The 25,114-nt window shown below is 37.8% G+C and overlaps 1 protein-coding gene across 1 annotated transcript in view; it reads left to right on the forward strand.

Moving 5' to 3' along the window:
- The first annotated feature begins 1,532 nt into the window (after positions 1 to 1,532).
- LOC126456265 (uncharacterized) overlaps positions 1,533 to 25,114 on the forward strand; it is a 92,637-nt gene continuing 69,055 nt past the window's right edge. The window contains exons 1-3 of the mRNA XM_050092017.1: positions 1,533 to 1,649; positions 1,834 to 1,942; positions 2,181 to 2,360. Coding sequence (XP_049947974.1) covers positions 1,533 to 1,649; positions 1,834 to 1,942; positions 2,181 to 2,360 — 406 coding nt within the window. The remainder of the gene's footprint in view (positions 1,650 to 1,833; positions 1,943 to 2,180; positions 2,361 to 25,114) is intronic.

Raw genomic sequence — 25,114 nt, forward strand, 5'->3', positions numbered from 1 at the left:
GATGCTGAGTCGCGATAGGCACAATAAAAAGATTCACACACTGTTATGTTCTTTAAGACTGAGTGCCAACCTTTCTCTTTTATGAAAATGAAAATGTGGGTTATACTCACGAATGATATTGGTAATTAGTGAAAAATGAAAAAATGAATTTTAACGAGGCAGATGGCAAAACAAGGGGGGAAGTAAAAATATCCCAGCTTGCTTCGCCACAACATGCCAGCAACTCTATACAGATAATAGTGATAACTGTTGGTTTTGAGAGGTTTTGACTAGTGTTACGCTGTGATGGCTCAGCAGGAGCATCATGGAAAATGCCTAGGCTTTTGAAATGTTAATGATATCCCATAATAATTATCGAAAAAGAATTAATGATACCAAAAACACCAACAAGCAGCAAATAGTGGGTGCCCATATCACATCTAATAATTGTAATAAATAGCATTGTAAATTTTTTAATGTAGACTTTTACATGATATTTTGACAATTTCTCTAGATTTTTCTTCTAATGTGTGTAGTCTAGCTCTCAGTTGTTAAATTTCATGTGCCACCTTTCAGAGCTTACAATTTGTATAGAACATTAACAGTCAGCAGCTGAGATCTGTCCTAAACACACCTGAAGAATGGAGCTGTTGAAATACGTAAAATCTCAAAAGTAAAAGGACTGCAAACTAGGTTACCAATTTTGATGAGAAGGCCTATAAGATTGTACAAGTGGCAACTGACTGCAGGGTAGAAAGCTAGAGGAGGTGTAGGTGTTCCAGAACATTTCATCATTACATACAGTTACAAATGGGGTTTTGTACAATACAAGCCATATGTATTATTGATCATGCAACATTTTCAGTGACAATCAAAATGGGGGAAAAAAGAACAAGGTGGCACAGCGATGAATGCACTGGATTTGCATTCAGGAGGATTGGGCACCAAATCTTCATCTGATAATTCATATTTGAATGCCGGGATGTTTCATTTAAAAAGATCTCATGTAGAGCTGTGATAGTAATATTATTTTTTTAAAAAGTCATGTAAGTTTTGTTTTGTCGAGTAAAGTGATCATGAATATAAAAGTTTTTGTACACTACTGCCCTTATTTTTATTACATTTATTTTAAAGAGTGTGAGTTTTTCTGTAATGTGGATACATGGAACCAGAAGAATACCAGATATTTTAAACAGAGCTTTACATGTGTTTCTAGATTTGCATGATTGTAATGGCCCATTTTTGCAGTTTGAATGTGCTGACATCTGCTTTAGAATTTCTCCATAATGTGACCATATTTAAGGTGGGAAGTAAAGTAGGCATTTTATTCACTCTTTACTGTTTTCTCTCTACTGTAGGATTGTAGTGTGCAAAGAAGGCCTTGCTGAATTTTGTGTTAAGATATTTTAATTGTATGATTATTCATGTTGTAATGAAATTGCTTCACTTTCTTTTAAAATTCCTCATTTCATTCCCGCTTATGAGTAACTGATGATCATCACTGACTTCTGGATCTTTATATATATTGAAAACTGCTAAATCATAATCTTTCCATGTCAAAACCAATAATTTCTGATTGGATAAGTGCAGATCTGAGACAGTTTTGCCCCACTGTGGTGATATTACTTAGAAGTCTTAGTTCACAACAGAGGCATTGGCTTCACTTGCAAGTAGCTTGTTATGTAGTCAGTGAATACTAAACATGCTTCAGGAAAAAGCGTGTCTGAGAAATGTCAGACTGATGTTTTTATTGAAATGAGCAATTGCTAAACAGCTTGTTTTGAAAAGCAAATGCTGCTAGCAGTTAGAAACCTATCAGCATGCTATACTTGGTGTTGACATGTTTGTTACTAGTCAGCTGAACAGGGAGTGTATGAAATGAAAGCTACTTTGTTACTTGTAGCATATGTCACCATTAGTTTTGTTGAGACAGAAAAATGGAATTCATCATTGTGCTTGACTCGTAAGTAACCATATTTATCCAAGGAATACAAAAATGTAACAACATTGCTTTCTAGACATTACCAATTCACTGTTCTTGGATGAATTAACTCCAAATTATGTTATTACTGAAGACCTCTACATTTTATAATTGTAAAATCTACTGAAATATATTGGTTTATGAGTGTGGAAACAGAGATGTTCTGTTACTTCACTAACAGAATCATGAAATGTTGAAAAACTATATTTTACTTTTATAGGGCAGATTCATGCAGTTTTCCGCAGCCATGGTTACTTATTCTCGTGGGAAAATCAACCAACACCAATTGCACCTTTGAACTGGTTGGAGGCCAGAAAGTATTGCCGTGATCGCTGTATGGAACTTGTCAGTCTTGAAACTTTGGATGAGAATGAATTTGTGAAAGAAAAAATAGATTCAGGTAACAAATTATTTGCCCTTTTATGTCCACTGAAGAATTTTTATTTCAGGTACTATAAAATGTAGAGACATACACTATGTGTGTCCATTAATGCCCAGTGAACAGATATTGCCAGTAATCTCAAACTTAAAGTTACTTTAAGGGGAGTTGGAATGCCCTATCTCGCCAATGTTAAATTTGCTAACTTTGTGTACCTTTTTCTTTGGAACTATTATCTTCAGAACTTTGAAATTCTGGCAGAGGTTTTCAGCATATATTGTGAGCCCACTGAACTAGAACCAATGTTTTCTTTTTGTTGGTATAGTATTTATGAATTTTTTACCATTAAGCCATTTTTTATTGGAAAAAGTATAACATAAACTTCCCTAGTTCAGAGAATAAGCCAGTTCTTGTCATGATTCTAGTTCAGTGGCCTCTTTGAACTGTTTTGCAGCATTTCTGAAAATTTGAATGTTGTTGGTTGAGTGGTTTATGAGATAAAGGTACATGTAACACTAAAAATGTCAAATGCCAGAAAATGCGATTAAAGTAATTTATTATGAAAATTCACAAATACCTTTTATTCTATTATCAAAAGTGTCCAGCAGAGTAATCAGGGTCATCTTCTAGTTCTTCTTCTTCACCTAGAAGCTTTCTTCTCCTTGCTGCCCTTGCTTTTTTTGTATTAAATTCAGCTGCATACTGAGCCTTCCTTACTCGCACGCTGTCCAGAAGCTGAAGACCTCTGATGGTGTTGATACCAGGAGCAATGCCGAGCCTTGCCATGACCTTTAGCCTACCCATATGACCATCATTGAATGAAATAACAGCATCACTGACTCCCCATTTCAATGTTTTTATCCCAACAAATACATTCTTAGGTACACGAGTCCAAATGAGGTTGTTGAACGACTCGTTTTGATTCTGGGTACAACCATGAAGACATTTTCGCAGAAGATCAGGATGCCCCAAGTCTCTATATATTGGTTTAATTACTTCCATAACAGCCAATGGAATATAATTTTTATGGTGATAAGGATCCCCAGTAGCTTGAGATTTTCTATAATTGCACCATGACTGAGGACCATCTGGACAAGCAAAATGTTGAGGATTATCATCAGTTGATGATCGATGTAAATATGTGGCCCATACAGCTTGTCTCATTTCCTGCAAATTATTTGCATTATTTCTTATTGCCATACCATAGTATTGTTGTAATTCATTTATAATTTTATCTGACAGGCGACCTCTAATGGTTTTACCATCTGACAAAATTTTGTCCTTCAGATTCTGTTTCAGTTTCCTTAGACGAGTGCCCATTCGTTTCTGAACATGACCGACACATTCTAGTTTAGTTATTGTCTTATTGACATATGGCATGGATTCTGTAACACTTTTGTATGCCTTGGAGTCCCCATCTCCAAGGAATTTTGTGTAAAATACTCCCCGTTCTTTTTCTGATCTGCTAAACATTTTCACAGCAGCGGCAGCCTCCATGCCTCCACTCGTACCTTCATAATTCTTGCTACATATGTGAGCTGCTTCTATCTTACCAGATGCACAATGGTAACAATGTTTAGTGAGCACTTCATAGTCCAAAACTTTACCGCTGTCCACACTAGTAACAGTAGCAACAGCATTTTTGGATGTGTGACCCCTTTTCTGCCAGGTTCCATCAAAAGCAACAGGGATATCTGGGTTTCCTTCATTTATATATTTTGCTTCACTGGCAGCAGCTTTCATTGATAAATCTGCTACAGACTGAACAGCATCTCCTATCACTTCAGTGTAATTGTCAATTTTAGCAGGTGGAGGTGGAAGATTCATTATGGCACAAAATGTTTGAGCAGCAGTATGTCCTTTACCAATTGCTCTCATTGCATACATTAGCCTGATATTACTCTCAAACAAATTGCTACTGCATGTTTTAGAGCTCCAAAAACAGGTCTCATTTTCACAACTGGCACAAACTATAGCAATTTTGCAGGAAAGTCCTATAGATTTTGTTATGTTCATATCAAAAGAACCTCCACAAAGATTACAACACAAACATTTCTTCATAAACTCAGTAAAAACAGGAAAGTCGACTAAAACATATTGTTCATTAGAAGCTTCATCTGTAATTTCACTTGCACAGTTTGATAACTTCTTTTTTGATGCACTGGTGGGCGTGTCTCCTTCACACATCTCAGCTGTACAAACGTCAGAACTTTCACCAGCATCAACAGGTGCTGAAGCAGAATCACTTGAACAAACGTTATTTGTAAATCTATTACCGCGAAACTTTCGCTTTTTAAATAATGATGCACTCCTAGGCATCGTAGAAACTACGCACTCACCACTGAAAGTCAAAACAAGACAGATAACAAACTCCAAATGAGCGACAAACTAAACTCGAGGCTCAAAACAAACACTCACAGATCAAAAACTGAACAATAAACACAGCTAGTCGTAAAAACAATGGTACCTATGGAAGGATCAAAGATTCTACAACTGAAGAGTGAAATCCACAGCCTTCTATATGTAATGTTTTCGGAAATGCGAAGATTTAAATGTGTACAAATCACAAGATGGGTAACTTTGCTGGGCGCACATGTAATTTTGAAAAATTAAATAAAAATACTTCCAATTGGAATTTCTTAACAAATTTTGCACCATTTTAAGCAGAAAATTTCAAATTAAGTTATAAGGTTAAAAACTGAAAATGTGAATTTTTTCCATTTTCCGGCATTCCAACTCCCCTTAAGCAGGACAGTATTTCACAGGTGATGAGCTATTTACTCATAAAAGCAGTTCACAAAAGATATACCTGGAAGTTCTAATGTGCAAGTACAGAAGTTAGAAGCATTATCCTCACCATTTAAGATGCATTTGCTTCATCTCTCAATCAGTAGCTATTTAAAAAAATAGTTTTTGTTATGTCCTATAGTGTTAGAACAAAATAAATTCACTGTGGAATGAGGACAGTAACCTCCTGCTTATGAGGTTAAGATGAGAATGTTTTTGTTAGAGGTGTTCCTTTACGTACTGTACCTTATGTTGCCACATTTAGAATATCCATTTTGGTATTTTTTTAAATTGTGTCAGAACACATGAAATTTATTTAGTAAAAGGCAAGTTGTGAGAACATGTTTCTTGTGTGTGGATCTTGTAGTTGTATGTTTTACAACATATTGGGAATATTTATTCCATTAGGACAACACATTAAGTCATAGATGGTGTTTTAAGCAATCAGTAGAAATATTTTTGAGCTGAATAGTTATATCCACTGCTTAGGCATGAATAGTGAACACTTTTATTTATTTATTTATTCATCCGTGGAACAATAAATATTGTATGGATGTCGTCAGATTACAACACATGAGCACACATTTACATTTACAATTAAACAGGTTTCTCATATTTTGTGTAGTTTTTATAACTAGTCATACACATATTTATAATTACATAATATGTTGGTGATAATGTCATATGTTGCTAATAATCTACATCTATGTTAAATATTCTTTTACAGTATAACAACTTTTACTTACTAGAAAGGTTTTAAGCTTTTGTCTGAAAGTGAGGGGCTCATTTATTTCTTTAATTTCTTGTGGTAATTTGTTATACAGTTTTATCCCATTATAAAATATACTTTTTTGCGTCTTTACCTTGTTCTTTCTATCTAGATGGAGGTGGTGACAAGCTCTTGTTTCATGGTCATGTATTAGGCTTTTTGTGTTGTACATGTTGAGATTTTTCTTAATGAACATTATGTTCTGAAAGATATACTTACAAGAAACAGTTAGAATTCCTAGCTTTCTAAATAATTCTAGACAGTGGGCCCTGTTGTTGCTGTTTGTTAGTATCCTTATGGCTCTTTTTTGTACTTTGAACACAGTTTGTATGTTACTGGCACTTGTCCCCCAAAACATGATCCCATAGCTGAGGACTGAGTGTAGATATCCGTAATATGTTATTTTAAGACAGGTATTATTGCATACCAGTGCAAGGATTCTAAGAGCATAGCATGCTGTGGATAATTTCTTTGCCAAAATGTTGACATGGTTTGTCCATTTCAGTTGGCTGTCTACATTCATCCCTAAGAATTTGGTACTTGTTACACATTCTAATTCATTATTATTAACTTTTGTTCTAGTGGCATTGTGTTTTTTGTTCAATTCGAAGTTAATATAGTTAGTTTTCTTTACATTTAGGGTTACTTTATTTTTTAATGACCAGTTGTGGACATCATTGAGAGCCTCGTTTGCTCTTTCTGACAGTTGTGCTGGATTTTCACCTGTTATTACTATGTTGCTGTCATCAGCAAAAAGTATTTTTTCGCCATGTCTGATACTTTGTGGGAAGTCGTTAATGTATATAAGAAACAATATTGGGCCTAATACACTTCCCTGTGGGACGCCTATATTCACATTTTCTGGGTCAGACAGGTGTTTTATAAGGGAATTGTTTGAAACTTGTGATATCTCAACTCGTTGAACTCTGTTTTCCAAGTATGATTTGAACCACTTCTTTGTCACACCTCTTATTCCTATTTGCCCTAATTTATGAAGTAAGATTTTGTGGTCAACTGTATCAAAGGCCTTAGACAAGTCTAAAAAGATACCACTTACATGTTCACCTTTGTCCAGTGCTTCTAAAATTACTTTAGTGAACTGTGCTATAGCATATTGTGTGCCTTTTCTGGGCCTAAAACCAAATTGGTTATTGGAAAGAAGATTATATTTATTCAGGTAATTTAGCAGTCTCTTTTTGACTAGTATTTCTATTATTTTAGAAATGATAGACAGTATAGAGATCGGCCTGTCGTTCTCTACAGTTTCCACATCTCCGTTTTTAAGGATAGGTATAACTTTTGCTTGTTTTAGGTACTCCGGAAAGTATCCAGATTCGAAAGATTCATTAATTATGTCTGTTAATGAGCTCTTTATGGAGTCTATACAATCTTTAATTACGCAGACTGGGATTTCATCAAGTCCTACTGAAGTTTTATTTTTTAGTTGGTGTACTACTAGTGCCACTTCCCTTTCTGTAGTTGGCAAGAGCACCATTGAGTTTGTTGGCTGGTTCTGAGTAGGTAAATCATACGTATCTGGAAATTTCTGCTGTAATTTTTTTGCAATACTACTGAAATATGAGTTTACAAAATCATCTAATTTTTTAGGGTTACCTACTAGTACATCTTTGTTTTTAATATGTGAATTGAGGTCCTTTTTAGCAGAGTTAGATGTTTCCTGTTTGACGATGTTCCAGGCTGCTTTGCTCTTGTTTTCAGCTTCAAGTAATATTTTGTTGTTTGAAAGTTTTTTTGCGGCTAGCAACACCTTTCTGTAAATTTTCCTGTATGTTTTGTAGGATTGCAGAACTTCTGGGTTAGATTGATTATTTTTTATGGAGTTGAGATATCTAAGAGTTTCTGAGGATTTTTTGATACCTGTAGTCACCCACTGATTTCTCTTTGTAGTTTTAATTTGATAAAGAGTTTTGGGAAACATCTCTTCAAATCTGAGTTTAAAAATTGACATGAACTTGATAAATTTCAGATTTGCATTGGTTTCTGCATAGACTTCCCTCCAATCTTCATATTCTAGCTGGGATTTAAACTGATGCAGGGCTAATTTGGAAAACATTCTTTTGTATGTACAAAGTTTAGGAGGAGTTTCTACATGAATGTTAGTTTTTAAGATCTGGCAGAGGTGGTCTGCTAGGCCCAGGTTTTGGACAACAATATGACATTTTTTACTATCAATATCTGTAGCTACATGATCTATAGATGAGGAGGATTCTTTCATTATTCTAGTTGGACAATTAACAAGGGAGGATATTCCATAACAGCTTAGAATATTCACATATATGTTGCTAGCCTTATCAGGCTTCATCATATTAATGTTTAAGTCACCACAGATAATTACATTTGCTTTTGGTCCAGTAACCTTGTCTAAGCTTTGATTCAGTTTTGAGAAGAATATATCAAAGTCTTCACTGAGAGAGCGGTACACACACAATATGACTAATTTTTTTGCTATGCCAGGTCCTATTATTTCAACAGCGGAAAGTTCGAAATGTTTGTCCTCACCTAGATCTAAAAGATCATATCTTACTTTAAATGACATACCTTTTTTTACATAGATACATGAACCTCTACCATTCATTGAGATTCTGCTATAGTAACATGCAAGGTCAAATGAGGCCAATGCAATGTGTTCAATTTGCTTCCCTTTGTACCAGTGTTCAGTGATACACAAAATTTGGCTATCAAATTTTTCCAATTCTACTTCTAGCTGTTGTGTTTTGTTCTTTATGGCTTGAAGGTTTTGGTGAAACACTGTTAGGCATTTGTTTTCACTTATCTTGGTGGCGCCTTTCCCTTTAGACCTGATGCTAAAAAATCCTTTAGATGAGCTGGTGGCATGGTTATTATTCTGTTGATGACAGTGGAGGTGAGTCTGTTGCCGGTTTGACTTGGAAGTTGGTGTATCTGAAGGTATCTGCCTTATGTTAGTCTTGTAACTGAGGCCGGGTACCAAAATCCTGCAGAGTTGAAAGTTTCCTGGTTCTTGTGCTTCTTCTGTTTGCTTCTGTTACTCCTGATGATGGTGAAGCTGGTGAAAAGTCTTTCACTGTTGAAGACTGAGGAGCGGCCAATACTGATGAAAGGTCATTGGCTGTTGGCACATCAGGCGTTTTTTTTCTTGTTAATGATGCAGTTGCGTAGTATGTAGCTGCTTCTGCTGAAGCTGCTTTGGAAATTTCTGTCCTAGTTGAATCATTTATCTCAGCTGTTTTTGAAGAAAGTGGAGATTCTAGTGCTGGACCTGTTGTCAGTGATCCAGTTTCATTTTCTTGTTGGAAATTTTCAGTTGCTGTGTTTGGTGGTGGAAGTGGTATGGTCGTGCTATTCTATTCCTTAACTGCCTTCACTGCATTAAGGATTTCTCGACTAATGAATGATTTTCCGAGTTTATTTCTGAGAAGCCCATGCCTTGTAAAATGACTTCTCTCTGCGGATGGTACGTCCACATATGTGGCATTTGGGAGGCTTCGGCAGATTTTCTCTTCCTTTATGATCTCTAAAAAAGGATCCCTATACAGACTGTTACCGGATTCACTAATGAACACTTTATGATGCTATGCTGCCCATCTGAGCCATATGCTAGATTTAAATATACTGATGACCTGCCACTCATAATTTCCAGAAACTGACAGAGTACACTATGAATACAACATCACAGCAGAACTTCCTTCTTCCTAAACTTTTCTATACCTGAAGTTTTATTGCTATAATTACTGCTCTTTCCAATCACTTACAAGTTCTCTGTTATATCTGCAATAATTTTTTTCTACCTACTCTCCTGCCAGCCACAAGCACTGCTTTCCTGCTGTCACCAACACACTCAAGCCTATTACATATTTCCCTGGTATCTAAAGATGTACCCGAAACACACAGACCTTCTCTTTATGCTCCTATATTAACCTATCCCAGATGTGAACTCAGCAAATACCAATAGAGGGTCTCATTAGCACCTCAGAAATGTCTAAATCAAATTTTCTTTTGTGAGACCTCTAGTAACATTCACTGCAATTAAACCCACCATTCACAAACTTATAACAGATCCATACTTTTCATTCATGATCATAATTCACTAAAACAATAAACAACGTAAATCAGTAATGACTCTGATATCTGTCTTTACAGAAACAAAGTAGCTACACTGATTCCTACTCCCTTCTATACATGGGGACCAAGTGAGGTGGCACAGTGGTTAGCACATTGGACTTCCATTTGGGAGGATGATGGTTCTAATCCTTGTCCAATCTTCCTGATTTAGGTTTTCCATGATTTTCCTAAATCACTTAAGGCAAATGCCAGGATGTATTCTTTGAAAGGGCAGGGCTGATTTCCTTCCCTGTCCTTCTGCAATCAAAACTTGTGCTCCACCTCTAATGACCTCATTGTCACTAATCTTCCTCCCTTGCTTTTTCTTTATGGTAGTAGCCATTACAGAAAGCAAGATTCTTGTGATTACTGATGTCAGAGGGTTACCTTTTTAGAGCAGAGTCTGAGCTTAGGAAAGACATTACAATAACAGAAATGCCCCATAAAATCTTTAAGAAGGCACAGAAAAGTAAGATGTGCTTATTTCATCATAAAATTAGAGGACTAAGTAATATGGTAGAAGACTTTTTTGTCTGTCTGGAAGGTCTACAGAACTCTACAAAGATAATCGTGTGCCTGTCTGAACACCACTTAATTGTAGGGTTAGAGAAGTTAAATATAAAGAAATTGTAACTGTATATTTATCCCCACTGGGGAATTTTGAACTGTTTGTGAGGGCTATGGATGTCTTACTGTACTATGTGCCAGCATCAGGAAGTAGTTAATTGTCTGATGTGATTTCAATGTAGATTTTCTAAAGGACCCTCATAGGAAAAATGAAAGGGAAACCTTATTTGTCTCTTGTAGTTTGTTCTTAGTTATTAACTGTGAAAGACAAGTGCATAAAGATAGCAGAACTAGAAATATTTTGCGCAGGTAGTTAGGGTAAACAAGACCAACCCTTACAATGTAGATTCTCCTCATGGACATCAGTTACAATAATTACCAACTCAGAGACAGAAGTTTTTAAGAATAGTTTGCAGGAGATGGACTGGGAACCAAATGCTGAAACAAAACTTAATCTCTTCTATAATGAATTCATAAACTAACTAGAAAGAACATTTAAGGTCCTCACAAAAAGCCATGGATCACTTAGAGGGAGAGGAAAAGGGAGTTGCACGTTACAAAATTGCTCTAAATTACTAAGAAAAATTATTAAAAAACATGAACATTATGTCAGAAATCAGTAATTCTGACAACAGACTTAAATCTATACAGAATGAAGTGAAATGAGAGACAAGGCAGTAGGTCACAGATCAGGATAACATCATTATTGATTTAAATGAGAGCACCATAAATGATCAGCCACTGGTAGCATATATATTTAATAATCATTTCCTAACTCCAGCAGAAAATACAGGGTGTCCAGGAGGGATATGACAGGAACAAGCATTCATCTCAAGAAAGTCTCAAAAACATGAGCTCTAAAATGCGTAACTTATGAGCTATATATACTTCTTCATCTTCGATACTGTAGCACAAATCTATTCTACTGTAAGCTCTTTTCTTGCCATATTTTGGGAGGAGGTAGTATGGACCAAAACAAGAAAAGAAAGTCTTGTAAACATGGCCATTAAAATGTGTATCTTAAGAGCTATGAGCACTTGTTCAGTAGAAGACATGTGTTTATAGTAGGAAGCCTTGAATTGTCATGCCTCCTGGGACACCCTGTATAGGCACAAGCAGTTCAAGACAAAAATCAAAGCAATATGTTTAAAAAGCAGTTCATAAAATTCAATGTTATGGATGTGTCACTCACATTTCCTTCTGAAATTAAGAAAATAATACATTTGTTCAAAAATAAAAGCTCATCTGGATTTGATGGTGTTTCTAACAGAGTACTAAAGAATTTATTTATTTAATTACAGTGTATGATCACAAAACTGTCATCAGAGTATAGATTTTGGTCCATAGTGACTGTCTTCAAGTATGTCTGAAAAAAGAAAATCAAATCTAATCTTGTAACAGTAGATTATGACATAATGAAAAGGTACTAATTTCAAACGTATCGAATACATAAGCATAATAAAGTAGTGACACATGTGCATTTAAAATATACCTTAATACTATAAAGGTAAAGTGACATTGTCAAGAGATCCAAGCAGAATTACATAGGCATCATCGAACAGAACCATTGAAATAGTGTGAGATCAGCCACATTTCCAGCAGAGTCATAATGTGAATGCTGCTACTATTCAGAATAAACTGGGAAGCAATTGCAACTGAAAAAACATTTTTACAATGTAAACTTGTCAGATTTTTCTACAGTGTGCACATTAGACAAATACACAGATATGCAATTAAATAAATACACACAAAAAGATAGAAACTAATCTGAAATTAGAATGTTTAATACACTATCAGAGGTATAAAAAATAAATATAGTATATTAAAAATCTAAACTGAATTATTTTCTTTTTAATTATTAAAAAGGAAATTGACAAGTGAAAATATGGGATGCTGAAAAACTTCAGATAAAAGTAATAATAGATCCATGTATCTCTGAGGAGCTAAGAAAATTGCATAATAAGTGAATAAGAGAATAAAGCCCAACAAGCAAAACGTACGATTAGAGTAAGTAATCACTTACTTTTGTTGGCATAGTTGCCAGCATGGGGCACAGGCAAGTACTGAATGGAGAACACAACCACCAGAGGGTCTTTTGTACATTGTGATATGTTGTGTCAAGAAAAGGATCACAAACTATTGTGCTAGTCAATTAATAAGATCAGATACAGCATAACATACATTATAAAACAGGGAAACTGAACAAGTAGGGTGACATGAGCAGCATAACAAAACAAGGAATATATTTAATGCACTCTGTCAGAGATAATGGTCAGGGAAGGTATACATAATAGAAATATTAGGTGATTAATGTAATACATTGTCAAAGAAAACGCATTAGGTGTTGGGTTCCAAAGTTTCTTTGTCTGTTGGGCACTCTTCCTGGCTTTTGCCTCTTGCTCCAATAAATTTCAAGTTCCTCCAATAAATTGAGAGCATGCCCTTTTGGCACTCTGTAGAGAAGAATATGCATACTATTCTCCATGCTCTCCCTAATACAGACAATGTCTCCAGTGGTTATATTCCTCCAGTCAGTACGTGCGTATACTGCATTCCAGCAGCTATGCCAACAGAGCTCTCTGATTTCTTACTCTAGTCCTAAGTTTTGTTCATTTTGCTGCTGTTTATTACTTGCACTATAATTTTAATGCAATTTTTTTTATATCTTTAAACTTGATGCATACATATAGTACTGCTACCTTAAATTGCAGCTGTTGTTTTTCAGCATCAGATATTGTCACTTATCCATTTCATTTTTAATTTATTTTTAAAAATTTAATTTAATTTACACTTTTACTGTATTTCACTTTACTACCACAACAACTTAAAACATATTGCATTTCCAGAATAGTTTTTACATAATTGTATACTTTTACTTAATTGAATATTTGCAATTTTGTCAAATTTTAACAACAACTAATTTAATTTTAACAACAGCTAATTTTATTTAAATCTCTTGACAATACCACTTTGGTTTTATTATATTATGATATGTTTTAAATGGATATGTTTCATCACATTTTTTAAAGTTTATGTATTCTATAAGTATGAAACTAGTTACTTATCGTTATGTCATAATTTATTGTCTCACGATATACATTGTCCGTTAGTTTATATTGTTTCCCTTTTTTTTTTATAGATCTGAAGATGCCCACTATGGAGTGAAATCTATATTTGGTTGACATTTTTTTAAATTGTAGATTAGAACCATAGAAACAAATCTTACACTTCTTGAATCACTGTTTTTATTTATGACTAGGTTGCAGCTTGCAAGAACACTAAAGAATTTTCCCACACAACAAGTACTGTCTTTCCTGAAATATGTAATGCATCACTAACTCAGGGTGTTTTTCCAGAGAGATTGAAAGATACCATTGTTAGACAGCTCTATAAAAAAGATGAAAGGAGAGATGTGAATACCTACCAATCTCTTTCATTATCAACATCATTTTCCAATATGTTCAAGAAGGTGACATACTGTTTGAATAGTATTCTCCCTAAGCAACAACAATATCCTTACAAAATAACAGTTCAGCTATAGAAGAGTTCCTCAATTGAGAATGCCATGTACACATTGGCTCACCAAATTAAACAATAACAAAATAGCTGCTGTTGGTATTTTCTGTGACCTATCTAAGGCATTTGATTGATATCCTGATAGATAAACTGAGGTTTTATGGAACTGAGGGTATAGCCAATCAATAGACAATGTCCCATTTAACCAAAAGCATGTGGAAAATTGTACTTAACAAATCAACCAAGCTAAGCAGGGCAGACTCCTCTGACCAGGGAAAACACATTTATGTTTAACACTAGAGTGAATTTTAGGTCCACTACTGTTTCTCATACATACAGTCTTGTCCTAATATACAAGAAGAAGAATTAATTCTTTTTCAGGTTAAACTAGTATTGTAACCAATTCAACATAAATAATATTGAGTAGGTTTCTGCAAATGATCACACTCTGAATTTCAAAAAAACACAAAATATACTGTTTTGCACATCTAGAGATACAATAACAATGATAAATATAGAACACAGTGGACAAATAACAACTACAGTGGAAAATTTAAAATTTTAAGTATCAGTATGAAAAGTTTTTCTTACTTGAAAACATGCCGCAAGACTAATATGCAGTATTCACCGACAGCCATTGTGTAGACATCTGTTTAAGAAGTTAGGACTTTTAACTACTGCTTCATAGTGTATGTATTGCCTCATGCAGTTTGCTGTAAATAACCAACTGCAGTTAATAAGGAACATGATGTACATAAGTACCATTCCAGAATAAAATATGGCATTCATTACTCCACATTAAGGTTGACCGTACCACAGAAAGAGTACACAGTGCTAACACCAATATTGGGGTCTCTTATCCCATGATATAAAATGTCTGACAGACAGCACAAAGAAACTTTGAAAACAAACTGAAAAAGTTTCTCCATGACATCACCATCTATTCCCTCTTGTGCTCCCCAGACACCTGAAGCATAATCCTGGCCTTGCGATATGGACAGTTACGTTGCTGAATGATGCTTTTACCCCTAGGCAAGAATCAAGCATGAATGAATGCGAGTGGTCTGCACATAGTCCACAGCTGTTACAATGCTTTTGATTACTATCACAGGTCTCTCGGAAGTCCAGATCAATCTTGTCCATAGTATAGTACTGCCCTCCACCAACCAGCATCTGTGATGAGGTGTATGTTTTGTGCAGCTGTTCACCTGTATGACAATGAACCTGTACACAACCATCAATATGGTGTAACAAGAAACGTGATTCATCCAACCAGGCAACACATTTCCATTGATCCACAGTCCAATCTTATCCCATGCCCACAATAATAGTAATTGCTGATGCCACTGTGTCAATATGGGAACACTGCTGTGGAACCCTTGTTCAACAATGTGTGCTGAACAGTATGCTCTGAGACACCTGTGCATGCACCAATATTGTACTTTGTCATAAGACCTGCCACAAATTGTTCCCTATCCAGTTTTCCAGAGCAGGCAAGTCTCTGAGCTCCAATTTCTGTGATGAAGTGTGGACATCCAACACCTTGTGGTTTCATCTTCCTTCAACCACTTTCTACGGATGGTCATGACAGCAAAATGCAGAGACTCAGCCATTGTTTCTGTTTCCAAGAGGCTCGTTCCCAGGTGCTGGACCATAACCAACTGCCATTTGTCAGAGCTGATTTTATCAGTGAATTTCCACATTTGAGGCCTGTATAGTTGTGCAAATTATTCCCCGTTCATTTCTCCTTCACTTACTTACTTTCTTTATCATGTAACATGCCCACAGTGCCTCCAGGTAACTTTCAATCATGCAATGGGAGGATAATGTCGTTATCAGGAGGAAGAAAGCTGGTGTTCTACAGATCGGAGCGTGGAATGTCAGATCTCTTAATCGAGCAGATAGGCTAGAAAATTTAAAAAGGGAAATGGATAGGTTAAAGCTAGATACAGTGGGAATTAGTGAAGTTTGGTGGCAGGAGGAACAAAACTTCTGGTCAGGTGAATACAGCGTTATAAATACAAAATAAAATAGGGGTAATGCAGGAGTAGGTTTAATAATGAAACTTCCTGGCAGATTAAAACTGTGTGCCCGACCGAGAAACATCCAGAATGAAACATCCCCAGGCTGTGGCTAAGCCATGTCTCTTCAATATCCTTCCTTTCAGGAGTGCTAGTTCTGCAAGTTTCGCAGGAGAGCTTCTGTAAAGTTTGGAAGGTAGGAGACGAGATACTGGCAGAAGTAAAGCTGTGAGACCAGGCGTGAGTCGTGCTTCGGTAGCTCAGTTGGTAGAGCACTTGCCCACAAAAGGCAAAGGTCCCGAGTTCGAGTCTCGGTCGTGCACACAGTTTTAACCTGCCAGGAAGTTTCATATCAGCGCACACTCCGCTGCAGAGTGAAAATCTCATTCAGGTTTAATAATGAATAAAAAAATAGGAACTTGGGTAAGTTACCATGAACAACACTGTGAATGCATTATTGTAGCCAAGATAGACATGAAGCCTGCACTTACTACAGTAGTACAAGTTTGTATGCCAACTAGCTCCGCAGATGATGAAGAGATTGAAGAAATGTATGATGAGATAAAATAAATTATTCAGATATTGAAGGGCGACAAAAATTTAATAATCATGGGGAATTTGAATTCGATAGTAGGAAAAGGAAGAGAAGGAAAAGTAGTATTTGAATATGGAATGGGGTTAAGGAATGAAAGAGGAAGCCGCCTGGTAGAATTTTGCACAGAGCCTAACTTAATCATAGCTAACACTTGGTTTAAAAATCATGAAAGAGGGTTATATCCATGGAAGAGGCCTGGAGGCACTGGAAGGTTTCAGATAGATTATATAATGATAAGACAGAGATTTAGGAACCAGGTTTCAAATTGTAAGACATTTCCAGGGGCAGATGTGGACTCTGACCACAATGTGTTGGTCATGAACTGTAGATTAAAACTGAAGAAACTGAAAAAAGGTGGAAATTTAGGGAGATTGGACCTGGATTAACTGAAAAAACCAGAGGTTGTAGAGATTTTCAGAGAGAGCATTAGGGAACAATTGACAAATACGAGGGAAAGAAATACAGTAGAAGAAGAATGGGTACCTTTGAGAGATGAAATAGTGAAGGCAGCAGAGGATCAAGTAGATAAAAATATGAAGGCTAGTAAAAATCCTTGGGTAACAGAAGAGATATTGAATTTAATTGATAGAAGGAGGAAATATAAAAATGCCGTAAATGAAACAGGCAAAAAGGAGTACAAAGTTTCAAAAATGAGATCAACAGGAAGTGCAAAATGGCTAAGCAGGGATGGCTAGAGGACAAATGAAAGGATGTAGAGGCATATGTCACTAGGGATAAGGTAGATACTGCCTACAGGAAAATTATAGAGACCTTTGGAGAAAACAGAATAACTTGTATGAATATCAAGAGCTCAGATGGAAAACCAGTTCTAAGCACAGATGAAAAAGCAGAAAGGTGGAAGGAATATATAGCGGGTTTATACAAGGGCAATGTATTTGAGGGCAATATTATGGAAATGGAAGAGGACATAGATGAAGATGAAATGGGAGAGTCTGACAGAGCACTGAAAGACCTAAGTTGAAACAAGGCCCCGGGAGAAGACATCATACCATTAGAACTACTGATAACCTTGGGAGAGCCAGCCATGACAAAGCTCTTCCATCTGGTGAGCAAGATGTATGAGACAGGTGAAATACCTTCAGGCTTCAAGAAGAATATAATAATTCCAATCCCAAAGAAAGCAGGTGTTGACAGATGTGAAAATTACCAAACTATCAGTTTAATAAGTCATGGCTGCAAACTGAGTATTTGGTAGAAGCTGACCTTGGGGAAGATCAGTTTTGATTCTGTAGAAATGTTGGAACACGTGAGGCAATACTGACTCTATGACTTAGCTTAGAAGATAGATTAAGGAAAGGCAAACCTACATTTCTAGCATTAGTAGACTTAGAGAAAGCTTTTGACAATGTTGACTGGAATACTCTGTTTTAAATTCTGAAGGTGGCAGGGGTGAAATACAGGGATCGAAAGGCTATTTACAATTTTTATAGAATCCAGATGGCAGTTATAACAGTTGGGGGGCACGAAAGGGAAGCAGTGGTTGTGAGGGAAGTGAGACGGGGTTGTAGCCTATCCCCGATGTTATTCAATCTGTATATTGACCAAGCAGTAAAGGAAACAAAAGAAAAATTTGGTGTAGGAACTAAAATCTGTGGGGAAGAAATAAAAACTATGAGGTTTGCCAATTACATTTTAATTCTGTCAGAGACAGCAAGGGACCTGAAAGAGCAGTTGAACAGAATGGAACCTGGAAGAACTGTTGAAAAGAATGGACAGTGTCTTGAAAGGAGGATATAAGATGAAAATCAACAAAAGCAAAATGAGGATAATAGAATGCAGTCGAATTAAATCAGGTGATGTTGTGGGAATTAGATTAGGAAATGAGACATTTAAAGTAGTAGATGAGTTTTGCTGTTTGGGGAGCAAAATAACTGATGATGGTCAAAGTAGAGAAGATACAAAATGTAGACTGGTAGTGGCAAGGAAAGTGTTTCTGAAGAAGAGATTAACATTGAGTGTAGCTTTAAATGTCAGGATGTTTTTTGTGAAAGTATTTGTATGAAGTGTAGCCCTCTATGGAAGTGAAACATGGATGATAAATAGTTTAGACAAGAAGAGAATAGAAGCTTTCAAATGTGGTGCTACAGCTGAAGATTAGGTGGTTAGATCATGTAACTAATGAGGAGGTACTGAATAGAATTGGGGAGTAGAGGAGTTTGTGGTACAACTTCACTAGAAGAACGGATCGGTTGATAGACATGTTCTGAGTCATCAAGGGATCACCAATTTAGTATTGGAGGGTAAAAATCATAGAGGGAGAGATGAATATACTAAGAAGATCCAGAAGGATGTAGGTTGCAGTAGGTACTTGGAGATGAAGAAGCTCGCACAGGATAGAGTAGCATGGAGAGCTGCATCAAACCAGTCTCTGGACTGAAGGCAACAACAACAACAACATTTCTGTTTCCAAATTAGCTTTTTCCCATTCCTGAAGCTCCTTGTATAGAATGTTGTCCACTTACTCTATGTCATTAAATGATACATCTTCATGTATGTTGCACCTAAATCTGCTGTCTTAAGAATTTTCAGGCGGTTTAAAAGTTTAGTCCAAGAAAGAGCATTTTTTAGTGTTATCCAATGAAATGACTTCAGAGGTTGAAACGGAGAAGCCCACTTTTCCAAATAGGTCACAAACGTTTCATAAAACTAAATAGCTAAACATCTTGCATTTTGAATCTTCCTGGCAGATTAAAACTGTGTGCCGGACCAAGACTCGAACTCGGGACCTTTGCCTTTTGCGGGCAAGTGCTCTACCAACTGAGCTACCAAAGCATGACTCATGCCCCATTCTCACAGCTTTACTTCAACCAGTACCTCGTCTCCTACCTTGCAAACTTTACAGAAGCTCTCCTGCGAACCTACAGAACTAGCACTACTGAAAGAAAGGATATTGCGGAACCATGGCTTAGCCACAGCCTGGGGGATGTTTCCAGAATGAGATTTTCACTCTGCAGCAGAGTGTGCACTGATATGAAACTTCCTGGCAGATTAAAACTGTGTGCCGGACCAAGACTCAAACTCAGGACCTTTGCCTTTCGCGGGCAAGTGCTCTACCAACTGAGCTACCAAAGCACGACTCACGCCCTGTCCTCACAGCTTTACTTCCGCCAGTACCTCGTCTCCTACCTTCCAAACAGTTTTATATTTTATTCACTATTGTTTCTGTGTCACTGGGAAGAATGTCTGCACCTATTTGAACTCCATTGTGTATCACATGGGCTGCACAATGTCTTGAATATTCATCTTGAGAATACTGTTCATTTTGGAACAAATGTTGTTTGTTCCTGCTCTCTTGTACCCACAAAAGTTGGTATTATAGCTATCTGCACAAAAATGTGACATTCTTGTCAACTGTATTTTGCTTTTTTAAAATGCCCAGAATATTACTTACATCCAGGAGAACTCGCCATCCGTCTCTGTCTTTGGCCATTTGTCTCAATTCTGACCAGGTCTTACCAATTCTTTTTGCTTCCCCTTCCACTGTCCTCTTCCATGTGCCCCTTGGTCTTCCTCTCTTCCTTGTTCCCTGGGGGTTCCATCCCAATGCTTTTTTCTCGCTGGCTCCATCTGGTTTTCTCAAGGTGTGCCCCAACCAACCCCACTTTCTCTCTCGTATCTGGTCTTCCATAGATATCTTGTTTGTTATTCGCGAGAGCTCCTCATTACATATTTTTTATGCCACCAGATATTTATCATTCGTTGAATAAATCTATTTACGAAGCTTTGTAACTGGGTAGTTATCTTTTTATCCATTTTCCAGCTTTCTCTGGCGTACAGAAGAACAGCCTTCACATTTGTATTAAAAATATGGATTTTTGTTTTATACGTGATATTTCTATTTGTACATATTGGATACAATTGTATAACGGCAGCATTTGCCTTTTTAATGCGGTTTTTCACAGCATCTCCAGCTCCACCATCTTCCGTCACTATACTACCCAAATACAGGAATGAGTTGACTGTCTCTGCCCGCTGCTCACCTATTAACAGTTCCCTGAATTTTCTCTCATTTCCTTTGTTTTGCCTGTATTTATCTTGAGGCCAGCAGTATCTGCTTCTTCTTTCAGCATGTTTAATTTAGCTTGCATATCAGGCAGCCTTTGAGCTAATAAAACTATGTCGTCTGCAAAATCCAAATCCTCCAGACGTTCATGGATCCCCCACTGGATTCCTTGTCTCCTGCCTGCTGTGACTCTTCTCATAACAGAGTCTAGAACAAGTAGAAAAAGTGTTGGTGGCAAAATGCAACCCTGCCGGACTCCAGTTGTTACTTTTATGGGCTCTGTCATACTTCCGTTGTGGAGTACACAGCATTTGTAGCCATATATAGATCTTTTATGATGTTTAAGATCTTCTGTGTTATGCCATACTTCCGTAACACAGAACCGAAGGCCTTTTGAAAATCAATGAATGCCACGTACATGGTTGCTTGGAATTCTTTGCTTTGCTCTAAAACGATCCTAAGAGTGTTAATAAGATCAACACAACTTCATTGTGCCCTAAAACTGGCCTGTTCTTTACGCACTCGCTTTTCAAGGGATTCTTTAGTTCTGTTTAAAATAATTCTGGTGAGGACCTTACTGGGCACTGACAACAATGTAATACCATGCCAGTTGTTACAGCTGACAAATTTCCCCTTTTTGGGAGCTTTACCACCAAACCATTTTTCCACTCCTTTGGAGATTTTTCTTCAAGCCAAATATGCTTCAGCAAAGGATGGAGCATTTTAACAGTACTTTCAATATAAGCTTTTAAGAGCTCTGGTGCTGTGTTGTCTAGGCCTAGTGCCTTTGTATTTTTTAGTGTTTTCAAGGCAATCCTAATTTCGTCCATTGTGGGGCACTGCAAATTTATATCTTGATCTTCTTTGACTTCCTCTGGAACATCTCTTACCTGTTCCTCTTGGTTGTCTTCACAATTTAACAGTTCCTTGAAGTGCCCCTCCCATCTCTGTAGCTGTGCCTGTTGAGTTGTAAGCATTATCCCATCCTTGTTCTTTAGTGGTCCTTCACGTTTGAAGTTCTTCATTGACAACCATTTGGTAATATTCTAGAGCTCTTTCATATTTCCTTGTCTTGCTGACTCTTCTCCTAATTTTGCTTGCTCATCTATCCATTTCCTTTTATCTCGACGTAGCCATATTTTCACTTTTTTGTTCGCCTCCATATATTCTTTATGTGCTTCACTCTTCTGTGCTCTTGTCTTACAAAAATTTAACTTAAGTTTTAGTACTTTCCTGTGGCTGATTTCATTCCATGTAGCATCGGAGAACCATTCCTTCCTTTGATGTGCCTTAAATCCTAAGATTTTTTCCCCCTCATCTAAATAACTGTCTTTGATTTTTTGCCAACATGTTTCAGTTCCCTCTTCCATGAAGTTTTCTTCAGAGAGGACCTGGAATCTGCTTTGTAGTTCAAGGGCAAATGTTTCTTTGATCTGTTGGTCTTTTAACCTTGCCACATCTATTTTCTTGCACCTGTGATTGAGCTTGGTTCTATTTGCCATTATCTTCAGTCTGAATTCCGCCAAAACTAGGTGGTGGTCACTTCCAATGTCTGCTCCACTTCTATTTCTGACATCTAACAGAGAGTGGCAGAACTTGCGGCTTATGACTATGTGGTCTCTTTGAGATTTGGTAACGTGGTCTGGAGACAGCCACATTGTCTTATGGCAGTTACGATGTGGAAACAATGTCCCTCCATGGTCAATGGAAAAAACTGAATGATACCAAGTACTGTAGATTCTGTCTTTGTTCTCACGGTTTCCTTCAAGGAAGGGAATTCATCATTTATGGTATTCAAGAAAGAACACTTTCTTTTCCTCATATTAATGGGCCTGAGTTAGTTTTACACACAGCAAACAAAAGACAATGGAGCACACTAAAGCAAACTTGCCAAACCCAGTGTTGAAACTGCCACCTACTTCTCATTGTTGTCTGTAACAGTTTGAAGACATTGTGAGTGTTGCACCTACTGCAAATTTATGTCTTCTAACGGTGAGTAGCTAACTGGTAACTACAAATACAGTTGAACATTGATAGCCCTATAATAGTCTTTAACAAAACTTGTTACATTCGTCTGTCAGTCCATCAGTAGCAAATAACCAATACGAAATGTCATAAGTCACTGGCACTGAGCATGATGATGGAAAACCTTCTGTTCAGCCATCTCTTCATCCCATGACCAAAATAATCTTTCTTTATCCCATTTTTGCATTTAAGACAAAGCAAGACTCAAGAAAATAGTAAAGAAACTATGTCAGTGACACTAAATTGGAGTAAAAAAAGAGATAAGGTTACTGCTGATTACGAGAAAACAGGACATTTGGTGTCCTGTTGAATGTTTTGCGGGACAATGAGGTTCAGAATGAACAAAAAGGACAGTCCTTTTAAAAACAGGACATCTGGTCACCCTAAGCTAGACACCTGGGGCATTCCATTTTGAAAATTGTTAGGGAATTCAGTATTCTGAGATACACAGTGTTAAGGGTACCAAATTTCATACATCATCACTCACCAAAATGGAGAGGTTGACAGTGTTCACTTAATGACTGAGAGCAGGAGCATTTGCATAGAGTTGTCAGTACTAACAGACAAGCAACACTGCATAAAGTAACCCCAGAAATGAATGTGAGATGGAATGTATCCGTTAGGACAGTGAGGTGAAATTTGGCATTAATAAGCTATGGTAGCAGATGACTGATATGAGAGCCTTTGCTAACAGCACGACATCAGCTGCAGTGTCTCTCCTGGGCTTGTGACCATATTGTTTGGACCCCAGATGACTGGAAAACTGTGGCATGACCAGCTGAGACCCAACTTCAGTTGGTAAGAGTGATGGTAGGATTCAAGTGTGGTGCAGACCCCACAAAGCCATGGACCCAGGTGGTCAACAAGGCACTGTGCAAGTTGGTGGTGGCTCCATAATGGTGTAGGCTGTGTTCACATGGAATAGACTGGGTCTTCTGGTCCAACTGAACCAACCATTGTCTGTAAATGGTTGTGTTCAGCTACTTAGAGACCATTTGTAGCCATTCATGGATTTCATATACTCAAACAATGATGCCATGTCACTGGGCCACAATTGTTAGCAATTGGTTTGAAGAACATTCTGGACAGGTGGAGAGAATGATTTGGTCACCCAGATCACTCAGCATGATTCCTATTGAACATTTACAGGACACAATCGAAAGGTCAGTTCATGCACAAAATCCTGCACCAGCAGCACTTTAACGATTATGGACAACTACAGAGGCAGCATGGCTCTATATTTCTGCAGAGGACTTACAATGACTTGTCGAGTCCATACCACATCGAGCTGCTGTGCTATGCTAGGCAAAAGGTGGTCTGACACAATATTAGGAGGTATTCTGTGGCTTTTGTCACCTCATTGTAGAATATCTTTATGAACCCTAGGCATGGATGCTGAATGTCTATGAAAATTATTTGTACTCATTGTATTGTGGTCATGAATTTTGCAGTTCGTCATAAATCCACTGTTAATATTAAACACAAATACCATTAGGAAGTAAATGTATTTGCATGTGAGAGTAAGAATCCCAAGATCTCTGAAGAGGCTTTTTCAAGGTGTTTGGTTATCAACATAATACACTCCTGGAAATGGAAAAAAGAACACATTGACACCGGTGTGTCAGACCCACCATACTTGCTCCGGACACTGCGAGAGGGCTGTACAAGCAATGATCACACGCACGGCACAGCGGACACACCAGGAACCGTGGTGTTGGCCGTCGAATGGCGCTAGCTGCACAGCATTTGTGCACCGCCGCCGTCAGTGTCAGCCAGTTTGCCGTGGCATACGGAGCTCCATCGCAGTCTTTAACACTGGTAGCATGCCGCGACAGCGTGGACGTGAACTGTACGTGCAGTTGACGGACTTTGAGCGAGGGCATATAGTGGGCATGCGGGAGGCCGGGTGGACGTACCGCCGAATTGCTCAACACGTGGGGCGTGAGGTCTCCACAGTACATCGATGTTGTTGCCAGTGGTCGGCGGAAGGTGCACGTGCCCGTCGACCTGGGACCGGACCGCAGCGACGCACGGATGCACGCCAAGACCGTAGGATCCTACGCAGTGCCGTAGGGGACCGCACCGCCACTTCCCAGCAAATTAGGGACACTGTTGCTCCTGGGGTATCGGCGAGGACCATTCGCAACCGTCTCCATGAAGCTGGGCTACGGTCCCGCACACCGTTAGGCCGTCTTCCGCTCACGCCCCAACATCGTGCAGCCCGCCTCCAGTGGTGTCACAACAGGCGTGAATGGAGGGACGAATGGAGACGTGTCGTCTTCAGCGATGAGAGTCGCTTCTGCCTTGGTGCCAATGATGGTCGTATGTGTGTTTGGCGCCGTGCAGGTGAGCGCCACAATCAGGACTGCA

This window comes from Schistocerca serialis, chromosome 2, assembly GCF_023864345.2.
Source record: "Schistocerca serialis cubense isolate TAMUIC-IGC-003099 chromosome 2, iqSchSeri2.2, whole genome shotgun sequence".
In the NCBI taxonomy this organism is placed as follows: Eukaryota; Metazoa; Arthropoda; class Insecta; order Orthoptera; family Acrididae; genus Schistocerca; species Schistocerca serialis.